We start from the raw sequence: 22,634 nt of genomic DNA, 5'->3' as shown, positions 1-22,634 counted from the left end.
TTGGACTTCTTTGTGCATGCTCTTTGAGGTGGTGACCATAGACCTGCATTATATGACTGACAGACAAGAACGGTTTGACCTAAAAATATCAAAATTGAAACTACTGCGGAAAAAAAGACACCTACATCTTGGATGCCCTTGAGGTAAGCTAAAACATACCAAAATTTAATTTCAAAGTGAACTATCCCTTTAATTCTTTATCATCCAGTCAGGCCTGATTCTAAAAGGATCAGGAAATATTACATATAAAGTATGTTTTTCTTGTCTATAGAAAAAATATATAATTAATTAAAGGTTTATGACTGTCTTTAGAAAGCAGAATGAAATGTTAAATGTTGTGCAAATGAATAAAAATGAAATATGCTAAACATACTTTATGTGAGATTTTCTGATCCTTTCAGAATCTGTCATGACTGGATGATAAAGAATTATCTTTATAAAGAAGTATAAAGTTGCAATGAACTGAATTCATTTTATTTTGGAAACAACATAAAATAATTGATTTTGCACCAAAAAAAACAAAAAAACAAAAACCCATATCTCTCTATATTTTAGGAACTCGCAACAGGATCATATTTAAGGGGTTCTAGGCATCAGAAAGCTTGAAAACCCCTGATCTATAGCAGTATATGTATTTATAGTTTCCTCAATGGACTCCCCAGTAAAGGGTATCAGTGCAAACCTAAAAACTCAGTCATGGTATCTTTATTTAGGTTCTAATGCTTTCTGCTCAGTTTCTCTCTAAAGCTGAAGCAAAACCCTCCTTACCAAAGCACAGATTTGAAAACACTGCGAAACACAGACAAAATCGCCCATGATCCTTTAAGTTCCGGCCTTGAGTGTTGGAGGTCTAAAGTCTCCTTTAGCCTTTCAAGAAGCAGTGCAGGAATGAGACAAGCAAAGTGGTTTGTTGTCAGCCTTGCTTGTCTTTAATAGTTTATCTACGCAACACAGTGCACTCTTGATCGCAAATTACCCTTTGACTTCAAGGTGACATTTTCTGGCAGAATGCCTCCTCGGTTTCTGTTCCAAATCTCTGTCAATGGTGTCCACTTCAATCTGCTCTGTCTCATTCTGAAGTAGTGAGTAAACCCATCCTCCATTAACTCAGTGCAGCGCTTCAGTCTTAGCCTCTAGTTCTTCTCCATCTTCTCCTTACACACAGAATCTAGTGATTATCACAGCACGACTGGAGCACTGTAGTGACAGTTTGGGGGTGACTCATTCTAAAAGCAAAACAATTAGAAAAAAATGACACAAGAAGAAGGAGCAAAAACCTTGAGAGTAGAAAAAAAACTGCTCCTGAACTATGCCATTTATGATGAATTTGTGAGCGCTACAGAGTGGAAGTGGATTATGCCTTGAGCAAGGACAGTTTTTCTAGTTGGAACATTGGTGTTTAATAATGAAAATTCCCTAATGGAAATTTTTAAATATTGTTACAAAGACAATGATCAAAAATGAAAGGTATATATATATATATATAATTGTGAAATATAGAATTTTAAATTACTGTTTTCTATCATAACATACTTTAAAATGTAATGTATTCCTGTGTTGGCAGAGCTGAATTTCCAGCAGTCCTTCATACATCATTCTAATTTATCGATTTGTTGCACAAGAAACATTTTTTATAATTATCAATGCTGAAAAAAGTTATGCTGCCTTTTTTAACAATATAAAAGTCTTAGCTGTCCATTTGAAGCATGGTTCAACATGCGTACGCACGCACACACACACACACACACACACACACACACACACACACACACACACACACACAAATGGCAGTCAAAGTGGAGCGAAGAGATACTCTGTTCATTGCATACTCTGGTACTATAATGGCTATATGGGCAAGAGAAACATTTAAGAAACCACTTCTTGTCTAAACTTTTTTGTTATCAAAAAAGAAAAAATTGAGAAATAATTCTCATTATTCTCTATTCACTATGCTGATTATGGCGGTACCTGGAATGCTGATAATATGATGTTCTCTCTGAGGCTTTCATTAAGAGAATAACCACTCATAAAATAGAATTATATATTTGCGGGGCTGCTTAACTCATTAACAGTTTATGTGGTTCTATTACATCCATTTTAATGTTTTTGTATGTGTGCTACGGCTGTTGATGTGTATGATCAAAGTGACACTTATGAGGAACTGGCTGACTTTGTAGTTTTGAAAAACCTGAAATATTTATCATGCATTGACTAATTCCACTTAAGCTTGTAAATGTTTAAAGGATTTTTCCACACATCTGAACAACAAGATAAGTGTAAAATGCTGTTTTTGTGTGCCAAAATACAAATATAACCTCAAAACACTGCTCCAAAGAGACATGCTTAACGTAACTTACCTAAGTAGGACATGTTCCTGAATCAACATTCTTATTGGTCCTGACCTGCAACAACATTAGTATTGACCAATTCGATTTTAGAAGCAGACAAAGGGTTCCTAACCAGACGTGATGAGATTAAGCAATGCGATAAAAGCTATCTTCTTTGTAAATCAGATATGTTTTGCCCTAACCAGCTGCAACATGACCTTCTAGGGTAAAAGTATATCGGTTAATGCATTAACTAACTAACAATGAGCAATACATTTGTTACAGTATTTATTAATCTTTGTTAAAGGGGATGTCTAATGCTATTTTAATACATTCTGACTTATTTACACTGTTAAAGAGTTGGATTGTCAAACATATACTAAAAGATGCAGGGTTGTTTCAACCCAAATTTGGGTAGAATATGGATGAACCCAACCATTAGGTTAAAAATTTTAATAAAAAAAAATTAACCCAATGGCTATGTTTGTCCATATTTGTCCAACAACCCAGCATTTTCTTGAGTGTGAGATTGGCAGAAACTATGTGTGTTATCCCACCTTTCACCATGGGAAAATCTTAGAGTAAAACTGGGAGTTGTGAAAAAATATGATACACCGGTGTTTTGCCAGATGAGAAGTTTGTATCATCTTCTTACTCTTTAAATTCCATTTAAAGAGCGCGTTAGTAATGTGCGCCTATATGCAGGTCCACAACGCGTGTACATTCTGCTTATTAAACACACAGGGACGCACAGCAGCACACAAACATGCCAAATATTTAAAATAAAAGGATTACAATGTAAAAGATTATTATTGTGTACATAAAGATATGGTGGAATCCGGCTTGTCCTGTAGATGGTCTGCTTGCGCACTTTTACCTCGCGCACGAGCAGTTCCGTTTGCGCTCTGGAGACACGTTTGGTCTTTCCACTATCAAATTCTGTCATGTAAATAGCGAATCTGCCATGGCGCGAGCGGAACTGGCATTTAAAGGGAATGGGAGATGAGACTCTGATTGGTTTAACGCACGTAAATCCCAAAACACACCCATTACTCATTAAGAGAACAGGGACAACCCTTTTAGACCACGCGCCTGGCGCACAGACCATTTTTCCCATCGTTAAACTAGCAAAAGTGGATTCGGACACGCCCTAAGTGAACTTGCGCCCTGCGCTTTAGACCATGCGCTTAGATTGTTAAAATAGTGCCCTAAGAGTTAAATGGCTGTCGAAACATGCCTGAAACTGGTTCATCACAAATGGAACTAGACCTAACCTGCAGTAATGTCTGCAAACGTCCATAGACAGGAAAGACCTGACTTTTAAAAACCTCCCTGAAAGCAAGTAGGTGGCTGTACTAAACAGATCCAACTGTACTGGAGGGTTTGTGTGGGTGAGACTGGCTTGCCAGCATGTTACTATCGATGGGTACCACAGTGAAGGATTTCCTTAGCTACACATGGTTGCCTAGGACACAGACTGACCTAGACGTTTAAAAATAGCCACCCCTGGTACTGCCACATGAGCAGGCCTTTTCGAGCCATGCCCTGTTAATGAGGCAAATCTCATTGTGATTTGCTTAGTCATAACACCTTCTTATACTCACACTGTTTACCTGAAAAATGCCAGTGAGGAAGTCAATGCAAAGGTCTATTTGAGAAAAAGAGAGTGCAACAAGCTGTCAGAATTCCAGAACTTACTGCCTTTTAACAGGGCTCTCAAGTGTCACGCATTGAGCGTGACAGTCACTCATTTCGGTCTTTTGTCACGCACTCCCGCCACACATTGTATTTCTCACGCGGAAAAACTATTTATGCCGCAGCGCCCAAAATTTCTCTGGCCGTGCCGATCTCACTATGGAACCGGCAGCCAGGAATCAAGCGCGTCTCCCTTAGCCGAGCCTGCCACTTATCAGCCAATCAAAATAAAAGAAAGGGGCTGCACAATAGCCAATCAGAAAATAGCACTATTGTATCTGGGTAAGATTTAACGCAACAACCAATGAAAAAAAGCACATCCTGGTATTGTTAACGTGATTCTGCTACAGCGTCTTCGTTCAAAGTTTCGTTCACCCATAGAGGAAACCACTGGAGCTCCGAGCATCACTTTGAGCACAGAGTAAGTCATGATGATCTCCTGTTTTAATGTTACAACAAATTCACAACTTGTTTGACACAAACAGTGACAACTTGACTGCTGTTAGAGAATGTTTCCCAGATAATTAGCATCAGTTTTTCGTGAGTGTCTAGCCAACAGTTCTACAGCCTGTTCACTGACAACACCTGCTCAGAACAAGTAGTCTAGGCCTTGACATATTTTCGTTATCACACAATGACTGATATATTGTCACATTATAAACATCTCTCTCTCTCCAAATAGGCTTAATATTTTTATCAGCACTAAATAAATTAAAGTGTATTGCATAGTCACTTATAGGTCACTTTTAAAATCATGTCATATTTTATAATTATATCCTGGCCATGGATGCATTAATCATTGCATCTGTCTTTCAAAGATGTCAGGTAAAAAGCAATTAAGCATCCTCTCATTCGCCCTGAGAGGAAAGTCCCCTAAAAAGGCCAGGTTAGAGGATGCTGTCCCAGAGAAGGTGGCGAAAAGGGTAGATCCATTAGAGGAGGAGACAGTGCAGGTGGAAGGCAACAAGTCCAAAAAGGCAACAAACACTTTCAATAAACAACACCAGTCATAATCTCTCTCTCTCTCTCTCTCTCTCTCTCTCTCTCTCACACACACACAGACACACACACGCGGAAATTGAATAAATACTTTGTATTTGGTATTTGAGCAATTATTAATAACAACAACAAAAACACTAATAATAATATTATTAATGAAACACCCCCCCCCCCCCCTCCCCCTTGCCTGTCTTCCAACCCCTTGTCACTCTTGCCTGTCTTCAAAACTTGAGAGCCCTGTTTTAAATTACTTTTGGCTCAAGCTATTTTATAGCCATATCACTGACTAAATATTTGTTACCAAAGAAGGTCATAAGAAACGTGGTGCATATAGGAGGACAATCGATTCAATGCAAAGTTAATTTTACCCATTTTGGTACAAGCTTAAGCAGAAAACTTATCACTGCATCTTCATTTTCTTTGTGACTGAGGTGTCATCCTATAAAGACATTCATAGGAGATGCAATTTGTGACATCAAGAGCATTTTAGTGGAGAGAGAACAGCTATTTTTATTTGCCTGAACCTGGGATCAAGAGAATTCAGAATCCAGACAATGTTATATGCAAGGCCCTTGTGATTTCCTAGAACGCATTACTGGCAATTCTCTTCAGATGTGCCAGAGACAGATTTCAGCCTCTTATCTAATGTCAAGAGAAAGCTTGTGGCTGAGCTCATACAGCTGGAAATGTGTATGTAGAGAGGAAGAGTTTGTTCCATTGAAAAGAAAAAAAGAAAGAAAGAAATGTCTAGTGATGATCTTTTGAAGGTGCTGGATGGCAAGTGATGTACATGGAAAATTACTATTTATAGAGTGTAATAGAATATAAGACAGAATAACAAGGACTGAGATTATAAAGGACTAGATCATGATTTACAAATTTAAAAAATAAATAAATAAAATTAAGAACCACAAAGACAAATATTTCAAAGTAATAATTCAATAATTCATAGCATAATAAAAATAAACAAGACTTTAAAGGAATAGTTCATCCAAAAAAAAAAAAATAATAATCACAAAGAAATAATTTTAAAGGAATAGTTAATTCAAGATTATTATTAATAATAATAATAATAATACTAATGCATGTATATATTAAAATAATAAAAAAAAGACCACAAAGACAATAGATTAGTATGATAGCTCATATGAAAATAAAAAAAGTATAAATCTAAATTAAAATTAAAAACCACAAAGACAAAGATTTAAAGGAATAGTTCATTCAAAAATCAAAATAAACCTATACATGATGCATATATATATATATATATATATATATATATATATATATATATATATATATAAACAACTATAAAGAAAGAGGAACAGTTCATCCGGAAATTAAAACAAAAACACTAAAACAAATAAAAACTAAAACATCGCATTTACATATATGTTCCCAGTATAAGAGAGTAAATACTGCTAACTCCCCACATTTCCTCCATTTGATAAATCACCTTAAAGACAGCGATTGTACCAAAGGGGACACATGTCTCCTCTTGACAGACTACAATGACACCTGTTATTTGTCTGAGAAAGCATCTACCTGCCCGACTTTGTGAAGCGTAGACCATCGGCAGAGGAAGCTGAAGGATGATGCTTAGTTTGATGCTATCAATCATATCTCGGCTTTCACACGGGATCGTTGATTTTCAAGCAGGGCTTGACATTAGCTCAACACATCAGCCAAACGAATGCGGCTCCATCTCGACATCAACTGCATCATGTTGTCAGCGCTTTTAGCTGTGCGGCAAGTAACAGATCAAGATGATAAGTAGAATGATCTCACATTTTAATGTAGATCTTAAAGCTCCATTAATTACAATTATGCTATCAGTTGCGGTTTAGGGACACGAGGGACACGAGGAACAGGGATGATTAATGCTAATTTATCAGCCCTATTCACTGTCTGGCTGCTAGCTGACTCATGTTCTATAGAGCCATTAAAATCAAATTATATGGCGCTTGAGACCCGTTTTCTGCAGTGAATACTATGAAGTTGGCTATTTCAGCTTCTCACAATAGATTGATGAGCAAAGCTGATTTCTCATGTGGACAAAAATCAAGCAGCACTCAATGCAGCTTTGATAATCATGGTCAGCTATTATGAGTATTCATATTTCTGAAGCACTTTTACAGCATCATATCATACCGTAAGCAAACCACAGTATTATTTTCAGTACAAATCTATTTCAAGCCTCCCATGCTAACTTTCAGATAATCATGCATTGCCTCTTAACAGAAGCCCTCTGAATAATTTGATCATCTCGCACCGGCCATTTCTTACCCTTCCAATAAGCCTACACACCCTCGGGAAGTCATTGGCCAAGGCCAAGCTTGAAATGCTCTGTGAATGGAATGACCGCTGACTTCAAACTGACAAGCAGATGTTGGCTGATGGCTGCTTTCCTTATTCAATACCTCCCTAGTAATCCTGCACTCCAGCCTGAGGGAGAAACTCTTTCCCATCGGAAATCTGTTTGTTGGTTTTGGCACCACAAGAATGTGCACAGACCCATGTTCTATGTGGGATGCGTTTCCCAAACATTTCTGTGCTTTCTGAAAGCATAGTTCAAAGAAACATTCATATACAACATCACACATTCGTGTGGTTGGAACTATAGCTCTCAGCCTGTGGTTTGAAGCATAGTTTCTTGTAAGTATGACATGTGGACATAGATTATGCTCTAGGCGGAATGACCAAAAATCATTATAACTGTATTTTTAAAGATGGTTTCCCGGTATATCACACTATTTGTTTTTTATTTTTATGACTGGAACATTTATTTTCATGACTGGACAGTTTATATTGGTTTATTTTACTGTCAGGAGTACAATATAAAAACGTTGTAACGTCAAATACAAATTTACTTTCAAATATGGAGGTAATCCAATCAATTTTTATTGATTAACACTAACAATTTAGATAACATTTTAAAATGTAATCAGATTTAAATAATTTTTTGCCATGTTTACAGTTTAAAAAAACAAAAAAAAAAACAATGTTTTAATAAATTGTTATAATTATTATTACTTTAAGAAGTGCATTGTACTGTGCAAGTATATATTTCTTTTATAATTTCTTTAAGTTAGACTGAACTTTTATTTTGGCAGGTTGTAATGAAGACTTATTCTGTGTGTATTAAAAAACTGTATTATTATTATTGTTGTTGTTTTATTATTATTACTACAACCACTAAACTAGTATTACTAAAGCTCATGTAGAGGGTCCTCATATAGTGAGACAACAGACTCTGAAAACAGTATGTGTGTAATAGACGAAACGGCTGACTCCAGATTTCGATAGCAGTCTTTTTGAGCTTTCATTTTCACAGACCCTAGTCCATATTATGATTTGATTCATTGTACAGCCCTACTTTTGATTTATTTATCCAAAAAATCTGACATTTCCAGACATCCCACCCGGCAAAAACTAATTTCCAGGAGATGACACCAAAAAAAAAAAGTATAGCTTACATTAATTACATATTGTATGTTAAAGTGGTTAGTAAAACAATGAACTGCTTTCTGTTGCGTGCAAATTAATTATAATAATGTGATATTAATTGTGATCTTAAAACGATTAGTAGAAATTATTACTCCATCACCTGAGTGTGACATCAACAAAAGTCCTATGTTGTTGAACCAATGTGCAGGTTGGGAATAATGAAGGTGCAACAATGTTACAGTTTCGGGAAACAGTCGTGACTAGCAAGTTAATTTCTCCAACGATGCATCGTATTGTGATAGTTACTGTAAACAGGGAGTTACTTTGTTGTAAAGGAAAGTAACCTGAGCTGTGATGTGAAAGGCAGGAGACAAAAACACAAAAAAACGGCAATTCATATATTACAGTGTAATTTGAACCTTTGCATGAACTCTGTTATTGATGCCCTTTCTCAGACATAGTTTTACTCAGATCAATGCACAAAAAATTATTTTATCAATAACTGTAGCAGCACATTTAAACCAAACAATGAATTGTTTCTTCTTTTTAAAGCAAACACATGAGGCTGCAGTGAAAAATGTGCCATTCATTCAGAGCCCCGGAGTGAATGACAAGTGACAGCCAAGTTTCATCATGAAATGAGCTCTCCCTGGTTTTATCAGCGCAACCAAACCAAGTGAAAATGTGATTTAGATGTATATGCACCACAGTGCATGCGTTATCAAAATATAGTCTCAGTATGTAAACACCACTGACTGATATACAGATTTGACAGGTCTTGATATGTTTGAATTAAGAAGACAGAATCGCTGCCAGTTTTGTAATGGCAGTAGAGAAATGAACTGATTTCAATGTCAATATCTCTCCCACAGGTAGGGTTTCACAGTATAGTAGTATAAGAAAGTATTGGTACAATACCAGTATTGAACGTATTGAGGTACCTGACAACAATTTTCTGCAGTTCTTCACAGTTCTGCAGTTCAGAAAGCGTGAAAGCAAATTTACTGTTTAGCAGTGTAAAAATACATTACTGTCTGATTTATAATTAAAATTTAAAGGGGACCTATTAATGCCCTTTACAAAGTCTTGATTTTGTTTTGTCTAAAGTGTAGTTTTCATGCTTGAATGTTTAAAAAAACATTATTTTTCACATATTTTACATTATTGCAGCACCTCTCTTCCCAGTCTGTCAGTAATGCTCTGGGGTGCGTTTCCCGAACAACGACGTAACTCGCTGCTTAACTACCATAGTATAATGCATCGTTGAATAAATCAACTAGCTAGTCACGACTGTTTCCCAAAACTGTATTGTCGCAAAGTGGTCGTTTAACCACGTTGGTTTATGACGTCACGCACGTGGTGGAGTAATAACTTCTTTTAATGAATTTGTTTGAGATCGAATTAATGCTAGATGTTTTGCTATAAATTACAGAGATGACATCTGAGGACTATTTCTCATTTTTCTCAGTTATTTTGCTTTATTTCCAGATTCAATCATAGGCTTGTTCTTACATAGTAGAGCACGTTCGCACATGCGCACTCTTCAAAAACGGTGCTTTAAATCTCTTGACAAACTAAAAGACGTAAATGACATTTGTATGTATTCTAAATAAAAGACACAGGTTGTACTGAATGTCAGCTTGCTTATTTTGCTCAAGATTAGGATTTATTAAGTCCACATGTCATGCAAACTAGAAACTATGTTTCTAACCACAGGTCGAGAGTTGTCGTTCCAACTACACAAGTTTGCGATGCTGTCTGCGAATTTTCGTTAGAACGATGATTTCGGGAAACACACCCCTGTTTAGTTCCTTCTCTATAAAACCCCGCCTTCCGAAAAAGTGCAAATTGCTCTGATTGGTTGGCTAGACCAGCCCGTTCTCATCCCAAGGCGTCATATACTGACGCTTTTGACATTTCGTCTACATCGAACGCACATGGCACCCTTTAGCGTCAATATGAGACGCAGATAGATATGGGCCAGAAGGCGCCTCCTAGCGGTCTAACCCTAACCCTACCCCAGACCTAAACCTACCCATAACCGAACAAAGCTCTGTGCGTGTCATATTGACGCTAAAGGGTGCCATGTGCGTTCGATGTAGACGAAATGTCAAAAGCATCAGTATATGACGCCCTAGGATGAGAATGCGTTGGCTAGACCAGTGTTTTGTGATTGATCAGCCGCTTTGAGCGTGTTTTGGAAATCTCACGCCCCTTACCATAACCGTGAGGTTTAACTAAAACAGTCCTTACCCCTTTTTTGCATATGCCTTGAGCAGGAATTATGTAAAGATTTTTTTTGTTCAAAATTAACTAAATTTAAATGAGTCAATAAGATTCAAAGTCTTTCTTCCTAAATGTGTTTTTGTCTTACCCTAATTCACTATGGTAAGCCCATTAAAAGTATTTATATTTTAGACCGCGCGGTCATATCCGTAAAAAGAAAAAAGTTGCTCCAGCTTGGCATGGAAAGGTTGAAATGTAGCATGCTAAATCTCAAACCTCTGGGGAACCTGTGTTGTAAAAGTGACGCGGAGATGGCGTTTTTATTACTCAACAGGTGACCTTCAGCTCAGGAGGCTTCCTCAGTCCTTAGCGATTGTACACACTGTAAAGACAGTCATAGTGATGTCAATTTTACCATATTGATCCTAGCGCGCGTCCGACGATGAAACATTGGAAGAACTAGTTATTCAACCCGAAACTCCATTGCAAGGAGGACTTGAGCAGGATGTTTCTTAGTGATACGCTACTCATATTGAGGTACATTATGAGATGGTGCAATTGTTATTCCTCACCCTCAGCTTTAACAAGAGTATGTCCATCAACAAACTGATGTGTATATTCCTAATTTATTGTGGTGCACATGAGGGAACCAATACCAGCGCATACGTTAGCACAGCACTAACGTGATTGACTGATGTAACATAAACGTTTGTAAAAGAAATCTTGCTCCATCCTTTGCTGAAAGTAGTAAGAACAACAGACAATCTGCATTAATGGACACAGTTTTAGGTAATAGTGGTCCACAGCAGATTAACAGAAGTATTTCAGTAAGACAGTGAGTTAGCCGGTTAGCTGGAAACTTGCACAATATAAAACACAAAACTAAGTATTTTGAACACCCGGCATTAAATATATACATCTTTCAAGAGCAAGCGTTTTTCGAATCCCACGATTTGAGAAACAGTCATCAGTAAGACATAGAACCATCCCAAAATGGGATTCGAATTACAAACGACTTGTTTAGGTGATTCTGAGTCGATTCTTTCTTTTGGGAGACAATAACGTGCACTTTCGACTTAACTTTGTAGAAGATTTACATTCACAGACAGCTTTATTACACATTGCATGAAAGGGAATATTCGAAAAACCATAATATGGGCACTTTAATACAGCAAATGTTCCCATTTTATGCAGTTATCACATCTATTCAGCGGTCTACCAATACTGTTTGGTATCAAGCCAACCCTACTCACAGGTACCACAGCTTATTGATCACATACCATCTCTAAAGTTAGGTATCCAACAGGTGGGCATGAAAATCTAAGGCTACAATAATCAATCAAAATCAACATACTTTGAGAAAAAAAGAAAAATGCAACGAGCCATTGTCTCTCCCCGGGAAATGATTGCAATCCGTAACAGTCGAGCTGTAAGGAAGTGCAAGCTAAGGAAGAGATCAATACGCAGTTGAAAGAGCGAAGGTCTGGGGGCAATCAGGTGTGGCCAGTTTCACAGTCAGCCAGAAAAGGACTGAAGCTTGAGAACCGTGCTTAAACCTTTTCACCTTTTCTGTAGGGAGTTGTGAGCTGGACAAGGATACCGAGCACAGAGAGACGGGACCTTTTCCTGTTTCTGCAGGGTATTAACTGTGTTTTGTGATGCTGATAATCTGCTGAACTAACTAATCCCCACATTCTTTCATATAATTGTTACCTATAATCCTTGGGATTTTAAATGGCACATGAAGAATTAGGTGCAGCTAAAAGCGACCTGCTGTGTTGGGGGAAATTGATCCTGTCTATCCTCAATTTTCTCCTAGGCCTTTCTTTATTTATTGAGTCTAAATGTTGTGCTACTGGAGAGGCGGAGAAGAAGATGGGTGAAGCATTGAGAGGACCAGATCTGCACCTGTGCAAGCTCTTTCCACAGACACTAGTACATTCACTTTCCTGTATTAAAAGTTTCTTCAGTTTTTCATAATCAGAATAACAACAAGCACAAATGAAGACCTCTTTTAAGACAACAATCAATGGCATATTAAATGTGTAGCTACCACAATTATGGAGCAGCCCAGCAGGATTTCTGGTGCCACAAACAAGAGATAACGAGAGAGATTGTCCCTGTTTGACAATGGTTTTGGCACATCCTGCATACCAATTATTAAGCTCTATTTCGCTAATCTACTATCACAGCGTGAACTTGAATAATAATGGCTTGATTTAATTGCAGGTATTTCCTGTCCATTACAAGTAAAGCTGGTTTGGTAGTTAGCAGATAATAGTTTTGTATTTATTAATGTCTGTAAATGATGCATGGCTTTAAAGATAATTACAAAGATAAGTAAAGCAGAGTACACAATATATTTACATAAGTTAGAAGTTAAAGAGGGTTCTACGCCATAATAAGTGTAATTAACCACAGTTAAAATAATTCTTATAGATTTACTAATACAAATATTAATAAATAATAAATAAATTGTCTTTAATAACAGTATTTATATTAGTGTCTGTAATGCTATTTAACAATTAATAATAATACATTACAGCTAATATAATTTACATTTCTATAATTTTCTGGATTGGAGAAGAAAAGTCACCGCTCTTCAGTAAAAACAAATAAATAAATTAAGCACAATGAGATGGTAAATAAAGGTAAATCAGGGTTGCGTAATATTCTGAGTTTGCATTTCACTGTTTTTATTCATTTTGAGGAATACTGAATGCTTTTGTGCAAGTGGAATGAGTAAATTCATGCTAACATTTAGCCTACAATACCCATCATGTTTACGCACATCCCACACAACGCCTCTGCACTTACTCCTGATTTCTATTTCTTTCAACATGGGAACAGGAGAGGTGTCAGTCAATACATGGGAAACTAAAGTAACTTATGTTACTAATTTGAAAATGTAACAGATATTTTGTTGTAAATTTGAAAGTACAGCATTACTTTACTAGTTACTTGAAAAAAGTAATCTGATTACGTAACTCACACTACTTGTAATGTGTTGCCCCCAACACTTCTCATGAACATATTAACTAGGTGACAATGTTCAGCCAACAGACAAATGATTTGCTGACTCATTTATGACTATTATTCCTTTGTGCTTTCACATTTGTTACACCAACTTTCCATGCAACCTGTTGGCATTGGTTTCAGCTTGGTCTTTAATCTGTTTTTTTTACGTGGCTGATTACAATTTTTTAATCACTTTTAAAAAACTAAGAACTGCTGTGGAAGGGTACAACGGTTGCTATGTCCCTGTGCATCACACCCGACCCATGCAACACGATGACGCACTAGAAGTGCATTTAGCGATTCAGTTCCACAGCACAACCAAAACCCTCCCACTGGAATCACTGCTGTGACTTCTGCGTAGGTGTTTATTCATTTTCTAGAGTTTCCACACTATGTAATACGGCAGTGGCCCAACAAAGGAAAGCAAAAACAGCATGAATGGAGCATGATGGGAGAACGGATGCCGTTGTTGAGTCCTAAACATCATAAGATCTCATTAAGATCTCCACTACAAGTACTATAAGACAAACAGGCAACAGTATATACTGCCTCTAATATATACTTTGACAATATATTAGCATTCTCCTCTTTTTTGTTGTGTTAAAAAACAGTTTTTATTTACTAAGGTGGACGGTGTAAAGGCCAGCTGCAGAAAAAAATGCATTTCGCTTTGTTGGTTGAGCTGGTCCTATCACAGATGTGCAAATAACCTGCCTGACAATGTAACTGTGTGTGCGGCATTTCAAGAAAATTAAATCGTTACCAACAATAATATTGGGAGATGGAGAGGCACGGTGTCGCAGAGCAGGAGATAATATATTAATGTAAGCATATTTAAATGTTTCTCGCACTCCCTTTGCATTCTGACAACTCATAAAACCCACGCAATAAACCAAAATGAAAAGATAGGAAGATAGTTAGATATTTCATGTTAATTGACTTCCATTCATACAGCTGTGAACGCCAAATTCCTCTGAAAAATGAAACATTTTGTTACTTCTTTTGGCTGAATATGCAAATAAATCATGTGAATATGCATGACTGGGTTCGTTGCAGAGGTCACAATCTCTGTTCCATTCAGATGCAAGCCTAAAGAGAATGTCAATGTTCCAAACTTAAACTACATTTAGACCTTGAAAACTTTCAGAATTCTTGAATATTCTTGTCTGCTGTGAATTCTAAGAAACATCTCCCTTAAGGCTCTTTTAACACACTGTTAGGTGGCATATCGGTCGATAGCTGCTGTTTCTTCAGCATTATCCAACCATTCTCTCTGAGCCCTGAACTATAATAATTGGAAGTGAATACACACTCAGATTTTCAAGGATGAATCTGATGTATTGGGAGCCAAAGACAGAATTGAACTCCAGAGGAATTTACCATCCATGTGAAGAGATCTGTCACAGTCGTCCAGATTTACATATGATATCCATCGAAGCGCACATAAATATGGAACAACCGGCTGCTTTATTTAATTTTTTATAACAGTAGATCCAGTCGATACATTTTTATGATGAACTATTATATCAAGTGGCAACTACTATGCAAAAAAATATATCCTTTTCCTCTGCAGCTTCCTATGCCTCAGTGTAAGTCTTTATATTGTCTTTCAATCTCAAACTTTTTCTTCCTCTGTCTTTCCCCTGAAGCTTTTCCATTCCTCAGGGGAGATGAAGCTTAAGCATTGGACTCACATCTCAGAGGGAAAGCTAGTGGCCCTGCTTTCAACTCAAACCTATACAGCCATGTGTCACCTATGGGACTGAACTGTAACTGCTGAAGGTGTGAAAGAGAGAATGTGAGAGTGACTGAGAAATAGAGAAATGGAGACACTAAAGGAATAAAAGTTCACACCAAAATGAAAATTCTCTCATTATTCATGCTGTTTTATGGAAAATAGCTGCAGATTCTTTAAAAATGTTGTTTGTGTTTGACAGAAAAATAATATAATATAATTAATCTAATGTAATATAGACAGGTTCAGAATGACTTGAGGGTGAGTGAACAATGAATAAATCAATGAGACATTTATATAGCGCTTTCATATGTACTACTGTACATCCAAATAATGACAGAATTAAATTTTTTGGAGTGAACTATCCCTTTAAATTGATTAAAACGACCTTTATAATGACCAAAACAGAACATCTTTATGGACATGCATTCACTCACCATATTTATTGATGACACAGGTCCAATACTATTTACGAAGATATCAACATCAATGACTGTCGGTTTAACTGCAGAGAGAGAGAGAGAGAGACAGACAGAGAGAGAGAAATAAAGTAAGATGACATGAGACTCATTGCCACAAAACAAAAATGTTTCAATGAAGAAAAGTGTTTTTTTTTTTTTTACTAATATTAGGATTTGTTTTACTCTCCAGCTGTTTATGCATCCTGTGTGAAAGTAACTTTTAACAAATGAACTGTCTGTGCACCAAGAGGTCATAAACTTTGTGATGACGTCACACTGCATAATCTTCTCTCTCTGAATCCATTTGAAATCTCTTTTAAAGGATTTCCTCTTTGAGCAGTTTATCACAATAATCTACAGTTTTAAACATTAGCTTGATTGACATTAAGCGTGGCTGAAAAGCACTCGTCACTTCTGAGAGATGAGGGAGGGGGGGGGGGGGGAGCAAAGGAAAGGAACTGTGAGAATTTCATAATGAGTGAAAGCTTAGGTCTGACAACCCTCCATTAGGAAAGCATTTTCTGGAGCCGAAGAGATGAAGAGATGTTCATTCTTCACAAAAACAACAAAATGACAAAAAGACAGTGAGTCAAGTACATCATATCATTCTGATAGCAGCATATAGTGTCAGCCATGGTAATGTTTACAAATCTAAACTCTGTGAAACATCTAAATTGGTCACGATTTGCATTTGTCACAATCACGATTTTTTATTTTCACGGCCCGGAAACATTTGTACTGAGAGCCACCACAATGTTTTGTAATCTAGAGGTATATTTAATAAATAAATCAAATAAATTTGATTTAAATAATAATATAAATAGAAAATCATAAAACTATGCGGATTAAATGCATTAGGCATCACAAGTAGATTTGGGGAGAAAAAGTAGGTTGCTTTAATTTGAAATTAAATCAAATGTCATAATCTTTAAAGAATATAACAACCGCAATGGAGAAAAGTATTTTTTCGTGTTGCCTTAGCCAACCTCTGACCACTTCTGTCAGTCCAACAGCGGTCGAATGGGCACAACCCCCTCAGGTGTGCTTACACTTAAATATGAGCATGACATTTTCAATCTTCCCTCACATTTTCTAAATGCCTTCTTCACTGAGTGTGCATCAAAATAAAGATTCCCATCTGTGCAAGAATTAACAGTGTCAGTTACCTTGATATCGTACATGCTGTCTAGAAGTAATGCAGACAGTACCACATTAGGGCCCTAGTTTATGAAGAGGATACACTTAAATTGTGTGTGGACTTCAAGGTTTATAGTGGGTGATGTATGCAATTAATCACATGCAGTTGAACACATCCTCTAAATGAGACTTCAATTCTACCAAATGTTAGCCATGCAACTTACTAAATATCATTCATTCATTCATTCGAAGATCAGATATAATGTAACCTGCTGTTTTTATATTGTCTCTTATGTTTACCAAGGTTGCATTTATTTGATCAAAAATACAGAAAATGAAGCAGAAATATTAGAATTTAAAATAACTCTTTTCTATTTAAGTATATTTTTTAATGTAATTTATTCTTGTGATAGCAAAACTGAATTTACACATAACACAAGGCATTTTTGTTTAAATACCAAAAAAATCAACGGTCAAAAGTTGACATTATCGTAGGAGTTCTTCCTCTAGTTGGGATCATTATCTTCCAACCGTTTAATATTAGCAGCGGTGCAGAAGTTAGTTAATTAGCTTCAGACTTGCTGGTGCCACAATGGCAGATCTTAGATTGTATATACTAAAGTGTTGACTTGGGCCTCTTGCACCCCTTTTTGCACTGTTTATCATAGTTCTGATCACGTCATCCCTGCCTAATCAAGGTCCTACATCTTAAAAATCTTGCTTGAAACGTTCAGCAATAGTCATCATTCACTTCTATTATGTATAAAAGCAGCTTAGGCATTCTTGCATAAATATCCTTAACAGATTAAAAAATATATATTTAGCTGAAATGCTCATTTAATCTGTTGTTTTCTTCATTTGACTAGACTATACAGTACATTGAATGCGTTGATTTGAAACCAAGACCATGTCCCTGGCTTAGTACAGTACATTCTGCACTGCTATAAACATTAAGCATTTATTAGGCACAGGCAGTACTTCATACCTGTTTTAAACTTTTATTGGATATGTTTGATTAATTATAAAGAACTACACATCGCTGTCAACTTTGAATGCGATATGGGAAATAACAGCTAAGTACCATGAATATTTCATTACTCACGTAAGTCACAGTTCATCATCCAATGTCCTATTTCACAGCTGGAAAATTACATTTACAGTTTGTAATTGCTTTCAATTTACAGCAATGATACAAATTAGACAGATATTGTTGCTGTGCAATGATAATGTGCAATAAAGCTAATGAGCTTAGTGTTTGGATCTGGACACAGAATGTTAGGATGCTTTTCCATATAGGCTTTATAAATCTCCCCCTGCTGTCTGCCAATGTCATTATGCCTGAGCCTCACCATCCACATGTCTTTACTCTTCCTCACACCTTACTTAAGTCGGGGAGGAAGCATGGTTATTCCATGTAAACTCTTGCATGGTAATCGTCTGGCAGCTGTGGGGTGGGATCATGGGTCTGTCTCCGACAGAGGATGTCCACTCATTGGAGTTCGGATAAGGACAAGCACCTGCATCAAATGTCACACTAACTAATTAAAGGGGTGGTTCAGGATTTTGGACATCGGACCTCATTTCCAAGTTAGCCTGTGTGTTATTTATCAGTGGAGACAGTTTTCAACATTTTTCATCCAGTCCTCCCAGTTGCATAGTTCGCCGGTGCTAGGCTAGCGCAAGTCAACGGTAACTGCTAGCCTGCCATTAAAACAGTTTTACCCACTCCACAGTACACCAAAAGCAAATAAATTATAATGCCAGACTATCGATGTAAATGTCATTATTCTCTCAATAAATGTTGAGAGAATAATGTTAGAAATCAAACTACCCTTTCATCGCATTGCAATAGTTATACTTTGTTCCCTGTATTTATTAGCACAGTCTAGAGCAGCGGCGGAGTGATATTAAGTTACCTAGGCAACCGAGACTACTACTAGCTAGCTAGACATCCTGACTGTAGTGCGCTTCTGTTCTTTGTTTACTTTTCGGCGCAGTACTACTAACCGGAGCAAAGAAAAATTCCGCCGCTGCTGAGAAACTAGTTCCTGTAAATGTAAACCATCATTGAAATGCAAGAGTAGTTTTATTTCTAACATTATTCTCTCAACAGACATTTACATCGATAGTCTGGCGTTATGATTTATTTGATTTTGGTGTACTGTGGAGTGCGTAAAACTGTTTTTAATGGCGCTAGCCTAGCACCAGCGAACTATGCAACTGGAAGGACTGGATGAAAAATGTTGAAAACTGTCTCCACTGATAAATAACACACAGGCTAACTTGGAAATGAGGTCCGATGTCCAAAATCCTGAACCACCCCTTTAATTGCTCTACACATACCGATGTGCAGACCTATAGCCAAAAGAAGATAAGACAAGGAAAAAAGGGGCAAACTAGGAAAAATAAATGTATAAATGACTATTTGGAGGCATAATACTTGCAAAAAGACAAGTTAGAAGGAAATCAGAGTAGAAAACAGATGCTTAACTTGTGCAGCAACAAGCCATTTCACAAAAGCACTGTGAGCCAAGTTGATCTTAGAGACCAATCGTGCCAATGGTTCTACAATCTACTTAGGCTTACGATGCTTTTGAGAAATGTAGCCCAGATCCAGAACAGTATTTTAGTGAATCCGCCAGCGCATACACTTTGTCCACACATAAATAGAAATGTATGCTATGACCAGTATGTTTATTGAAAATAAGGATTATCAATAATGTTCTTAATAGCTTGCCATTTCACTTTTAAAAGTCATCTGTACCCAGTCTACACAAATAACTACCAAAAATCTCATAAGCAAACTCCTGAAGACCTCATAGGCGACCTCATAATTTACAAATGAACATGGACATATTTGGCAGATACTGGAAAAAAATTCTTATAACATAGGAGAGAATGATAGAAAAACCATAGAAATAAAAAATATAGAAATAATATATTATGGCAGTTTGGTATGTGTATTCAAAATGAATAAATAAAATAAGGTATCTGTGTGCCTAGCTGAATTATTTTTTTTTTTTTTACAATTAATTTAAATAAATATGAGCCCTTGAGTCCAAGATTGAAGATCAGATCAATTTTGTAGAAGAGTTATATAAAATATGCATGTGATAAAATAAAGGTGTTTATGGTGCATGAAGAAAGCAAAAGCAACATTTTCAGACTCTAAAAACTATCTTCAAATAAATGGTTAAGACAAAGTCTATACAAGTGGTTAAACCAGGGCCTAAAACTAACACTCGCCAAGCGCAAAATGGGAGTAAAAATCTGAGTTGGTGCAGTCGCGTATATGGAATGGTGTCAATTGCCAGTTGGCCAGTAATATTTTTATGAATTCTAGCAATGCAACGTTGTGCGAACATGAACGTGAACGATGCTCAGAACAGTTGATAAGCCAGAGCTGCATCGTCACAGAAATTGAGCTCTCTTTCACGTCTTCTTGCACTTCAAAGAACAAATTCACAATAAGTATCCTAGTAAACATAGTAGCTTATGTCTTAAAGCAGCACTATGCAGCTTTGCCAATTTCTTCGCTGTTTTAGCTTTTTGCTCGCGGGTTTCTCTATAGAGCTCCCCCTACAGCTTCGGAATAGATATTTGACAACACTGTCGTCAAAACTCGTTGGTGATTCTCCCCCCTCCCATCTACTCCTGCTGGTCATGTGCATTTGTTTTCAAAGAAGCCGGCGAACGCACCGAGCCATGTCCACTGAGGTATGTATGATACACAGAAGGCTAGCATATAAATGTTTAGATAGTGTATGTGTGCAGTGCCGTAAAGCAATTCGTTACAGCGCGAGACCTGATATCACACGATACTTCCTGACGCTGAGCCCAAAGTTACAAGGGTGGTTTTTCGTCTCACAGGCGCTCGGGGGGTGAGAGAAGACCACCATTCAACCCGAAAACAGTCATATAACCATTCCAATGACTCCGAAGCTGTTCGGTTAAGATAAAAAAGTGACTTAGATCACCTTTAAGAGAACGTAAATAGTCGACAAATAAAACGTGTAAAGTATCAGTAGCATCAGCATCAGTTTGATGGCCGGTAAAACAAAATTTATGACCAGTAAATGTTCAATTGGCAGGTGTGGCAAAAAGTACCCTGTGTAAAACATTTATATGCATTGGAAGACAAAGCGAATTACAAACAACGAGTGGACTTTTTAAAAGACCCGTGCTGACAAAATAAGTCGCAAAGAGCAAATTTTCAAAAATGACTTATTGTTATTTTCATTCTCAATTAAAAAACACCTTCAAAATGATGTATGATTTGATTGAAGCAGACAAAAATTTACTGAGCTGCACCTGTTTCAAGTCAACAGAGTCAGCAAAGTTCGAGTTTTCTGAAGGTTCCAAAACAAAATACCTTAAAATCCTGAGAAATTCATCTATAGGAAAAATATATATATTCAACTTTTTTTTCCCATGATACCAGCCTATACCTACTGTACAGCACGGATCTAAAATAATGTTACACATCAGATGTTTTTCCCAAAAGTTAACCAAACGTTCACATAAGACATAACAGATAGTGTTTGCGTGAATACTCGCCAAGATATTTGGAAATACTCTAATTCTGTATATGTGTGTATATCGGGATCGCGCACTGTCGGAGGCGTCTTTGTGCAATGCACACTGCACAAACGCGTGGGATCTGTCAGTCAGCATGAGTAAGATAATTTTTCAGGGACAAAGGAAAGGAACTCCTCTCAGAAAATGTTCAAATAAAGATACTTTTAGATGTTTAATTGCTATTTGGAGCATTGAGATACCTAGACAAGGGCTTAATGAACTCATTTTTGTGAAAACCTCAAAATCAACATTTTTCACTTGTTTTGCCTGAAGCTCGAAATTATCCCGTGCGCATTCCTTTTGCCAGCACGGGTCACATATGTATAAAGCCTTAAGATATTGAAATAAGTATAGGTGTATGATGATCCTGGAATGGTTTGAAAAGTTTAGAAAAGATTGAAAGAAGATAGAGGAATATTAGCTTAAGCTAAAATCTGCTCTGAACCCTGTGACAGTCTTGTGCTCTACCTCTCATTCATCTGTATTCCTGCAGGTGCACTTTGGGCCTCCCTGCATCTTCCTCCATGCCTCCAAATTATCGAACCACGTCATGAACAATGCATCGGTGGGATTTCACGCTCAGCTTCCGCCCAACATTTAAAGAGCAATCATTTAAATTTATTAGCTCTCCCTTGCTACAACCAGCCATTCACGCTCGCGCTGTAAATTGCACAAAAATCATTATGCAATCCAGTCCAACACAGGTCTTATGTCTTGGCAAATCAAATCAGTGCAGAAAGTTTTGTAGTCTAACAACACGATTTTTGTCACATGCAGACAAAAGGATGCATCATGCATTTATATCCCATCATGCCGCTGAGGGATATCCTTTCTCTTCAACATCACTGTAATAAAGTGCATGTGCTTTGACAAACAGTCCTTTGAGACTCTAATGGCTTGAGTCCTATTGTTATCTAGCTAACATGTATCGACAGTGGCATAGCAGAATGCACACTCTTATAAATTTACAACCCTCTAATGTCATGGATGCTAGGTTGCTAAGATGTAAAT

General features: G+C 37.0%; 1 protein-coding gene across 2 annotated transcripts in view; it reads right to left on the bottom strand.

The window, feature by feature from the left end:
• The window catches only part of gabrg3 (gamma-aminobutyric acid type A receptor subunit gamma3), a 119,451-nt gene that overhangs the window by 70,864 nt on the left and 25,953 nt on the right, over positions 1-22,634 (bottom strand). For both annotated transcript variants that reach the window (XM_079882811.1, XM_079882812.1), the window contains one exon: positions 15,885-15,952. In XM_079882811.1, coding sequence (XP_079738937.1) covers positions 15,885-15,952 — 68 coding nt within the window. The remainder of the gene's footprint in view (positions 1-15,884; positions 15,953-22,634) is intronic.

Source organism: Squalius cephalus, assembly GCF_949319135.1.
Source record: "Squalius cephalus genome assembly, chromosome: 10".
NCBI classification, from domain to species: Eukaryota; Metazoa; Chordata; class Actinopteri; order Cypriniformes; family Leuciscidae; genus Squalius; species Squalius cephalus.
The sequence above is the reverse complement of the archived record's forward strand: the minus strand, read 5'-3'. Positions and strand labels throughout refer to the sequence as shown.